The sequence below is a fragment of the Halyomorpha halys genome, unplaced genomic scaffold (assembly GCF_000696795.3).
Source record: "Halyomorpha halys isolate HHAL.00 unplaced genomic scaffold, Hhal_1.1 Scaffold440.1, whole genome shotgun sequence".
NCBI lineage: Eukaryota > Metazoa > Arthropoda > Insecta > Hemiptera > Pentatomidae > Halyomorpha > Halyomorpha halys.
Window position 1 is genome coordinate 323,330 of NW_027108838.1, and position 3,405 is coordinate 326,734.

Sequence of the window (3,405 nt, forward strand, 5' to 3'; positions counted from 1 at the left end):
TTTAAGCATACCTCAAAGCTCTGAACTTGATTGTTCGTTACGTATTCTACAATAACAGCTATTCCAAGGGGTGCCACAAATCCAACCATGTCACCAAGGAATTTAAGTATTCCACCAATGAAGAAGTTTCTCCAGTAGCATTGAAAATAACATTTCCACAAAGAAGGATTTTTATCTGGTCCCTGGAACAAAAAATTAAGTTATATGTATACAATGACATCTAAAGGAGTAACCAAACCTTTTCCAAAATTTATTACTTCCTTAAACTTTGGTATGAGAACACTTTTGTATCAGTACCTGTAGAAATAAAGTTAAACACAAACCACAAGATAGAGGAAATAATAAAGTATTTTTTGTTGTATTTGAATTATAATTTTTCAAAATAAAAATTATTAACGAGTTAAAAATAAAGTCAGTTTTTAATTGATCTCGTGTCTTTCTTTCTTGATCAACATTATTTATAAAATCAAATAATATTTTTATTATATTATTATTTATAAGCATTGATACACATTTTAAGGTTTCATATTTGAGGAATTTCTGAAGAATAAAAAAACAGGCCTTCCTTATAAGTTGACCATCATATAATCATAATAATTTTTTCAATATTCAAGAAATCTTATGGGTGATTATTTCATGAAAAAAATGATTGTATATAATAAAAAAAAAAAAGATTCAAGTAGGTAGGAAAAATTGACCCAAAAGGAATTTTAGTCAACCAAGCGCCCGACTTGCACCTCAGTTAAAATTTGTAATGAACCATATAAATTAAATGGTCTTTTTCCATTAATGGATAATTAATAATATATTGTATATATATAAAAGAAAATAAATAAATTGGTGATTATTAGCAGGAGTGGCATGCGGAAGTCCAGCCCATTACATCACCGCTACCCCATGAATCGAACATTTCATTTATATTAACATGACAATTCAGAGCAATTAGAATGATATATAAGTGGAATTATATCAGATACTAAATTAAAAAAAAAATACAACCACAGATATAAACCTCACCTTATTTCTGTTATATGTTTCAGTAAAATATGCAAATTGTTCCACTGAACTCTCAGATACTGGAAGTTTTCCAAGATCTTCCATTTCCAACGGGTGTTTGTATCCCATTTTCAGTAGAGGCAGTAGCCAAAAGAAAGTTATTCGGGAATACCAGTGCGAGTTTTCATGTTTGTAACTATAAAATTCTCTTTTCAGGTGTTTTTTCTCATCGTCTCCCGCATCCTTCATCTAAAAAATAAAAAAAAAAAATTGAAAGTTATTTAGTCAACTTTTAACAGGAGTTAAATATTATTTTATTGAAATTTACAATTGTACATAATGATACATCCAGTAAATTTTATGTAAGTTTATAATGGAGTGATAAAGGAATGTATAAAATCTGCGCATTGCTAGCACTCTAATAGCGTTTTTACATTAGCAGATCTTGTGGCCATTTTCTTTTCAGGCGCTATGGAATGGAAGAGGAAGCAAGGTTAGAAACTAGTGGTTTTGGGTGGTTAGGGAGTTTATAATGGAAGGAATATCTGGTTCCGGTTAGATCGGTTACTTATGGAACATTAAGGTCTTTATGTAAGATTTTATTTGTGACAAAGTAAGGAGAATTAAGGATTTTACGAAGGATTTTGGATTGTAAGGATTGGATGCGAAAGGAATTCGGAGGTTTAGAGGAGCCCCAAAAGTAACGTAGATCAGTCTTTTGTAATAGATTGGAAGTTTAGATCGTTGGTCTAGTAAGTGCTGTAATAGTCGTTATCGACGTGCAGTTTCATGTCTTTTCAGTTTTGTGTAAGAATTCCAAGTTAGTGGTTTGTCCAGATGTAGTCCAAGGTAGCAGATCTGTTTGGCAGGGGTAAAGGAAATTATTAAAGGATACTGTAGGTCAGTCAGTAAGTTTACCAGTAAGGGTAAAGGTGATTTGATGGGATTTGTTTTAATCCTTCAATTTTGTCACCATTCTGCGAGATTAGTGATACAGAAGTTGAATATAAAATTTAAGAAAAAAAAATGTTAGGTCCTCTCCATTATACATGGGGGAGAGCAAGGGGGTTTCTGTAATCGAGTTAAACCGTAAGAGTTAAAACAATTAGCAACCTCATAACTACAGAGGCTTTGGTTCGAATTAGAACAAATATTTCCCGCTTTTAACCTCAGATTTATTTCCTCATCAATTTCGTTTTTTCTTGTTACCGCAGAACCTAAATACTTTAAACTTTCTACCTGTTAAAATGTATTTTCTCATATATCTGTATATCCGAAATAGCTCCCGTTTATACTGCTAATAATATATTTTGTTTTATTAGTATTTATTTGGAGACCTAGATTAAGAGATTTTACTACGTAATAATATTAAAATTGTCATAAATATTATTTTCATATGGAAAATTTCTGGAACGACCGTATCCCCGCCTCCGCTATGCTTTCTGTAGGGGCGGCAAAGATTCTTGGGCTTATGGCACTCAAAGTCCGACCCTATCCAACCTTCATGTCTACAGACCCTTGCCTCAGCAACCTTAACCTTCCCGCCCACAACATACCTTGAGGAAGACCTAGCTTTCATTAGTCACTTAGAGGGTACCTTCTCTAATTGGTCCAGGTAATATGGAGCAGTGCCTCAAGTTATAGTAAGCTCCATAGATCTACCCACACTGTAGCTCCAATCTCCATCTACCATCTACCATCTGTTACGATACCATCCATCGACCTCCAAGAATAATTCCGTTCATTGTTCCCTTATTCGACCGTTATTTCACTTTTGTCATCCTCGCTTCTATTTCTTTTTGTATTCTCTGTGGATTATGTTCTGTGACAAATCTAAATTAATCAGGCGATCCCACGCCGAGGAAGGGTGTTTGGAATTATAAATTAAAACATGGGAGAAACCAACTTGTAGGACATTTTTTATTTACCTCAAGAGACGGAACAATGGATGTGCTATGTAATTATATTTTTAGCCGTATCCGTGGTACCTGGAATGGTTTTTCGAATATGACTACTAATCAGTGATTTAGATTCGATTCCTAATACGAGTTAAAGTATTTTTGCGAGGGAGGGAAAGGAGATATTTCCTCGCCAAAAATATAACTACTAGTACCAATACTCGAGAATAACTATTTTTTAAAGTTATGTCGAGTAAAAATTGGTAACTTATTTTTCGATATTGCTACGTTTATGTTATCTTAAATAAGTTGCTATGGAAATATCACATAATAAACGTACCTTGGCTACAAATTTTTTACTATTCAATATTAATTTTTTTTTTACTTTATTTAGTTTATTCACAACTGTAAAAGTATTTTTACAACCAGCGAATGAGATGTAGAAAGAGAAAAAAAAAGTCATGAAGGCATGAAGGTTAAGGTCATCCAATGATGCCTCTCCATTAAAATT

At 32.8% G+C, this 3,405-nt stretch overlaps 1 protein-coding gene across 1 annotated transcript in view; it reads right to left on the reverse strand.

The window, feature by feature from the left end:
* Positions 1–1,245, reverse strand: part of Sur (Sulfonylurea receptor) — a gene marked incomplete at its 5' end in the record, with an annotated part of 29,166 nt that extends 27,921 nt beyond the window's left edge. The window contains 2 exon segments of the mRNA XM_067047173.1: positions 12–182; positions 1,018–1,245. Of these exon segments, the coding sequence (XP_066903274.1) occupies positions 12–182; positions 1,018–1,245 (399 nt within the window).
* Positions 1,246–3,405: the final 2,160 nt, after the last annotated feature.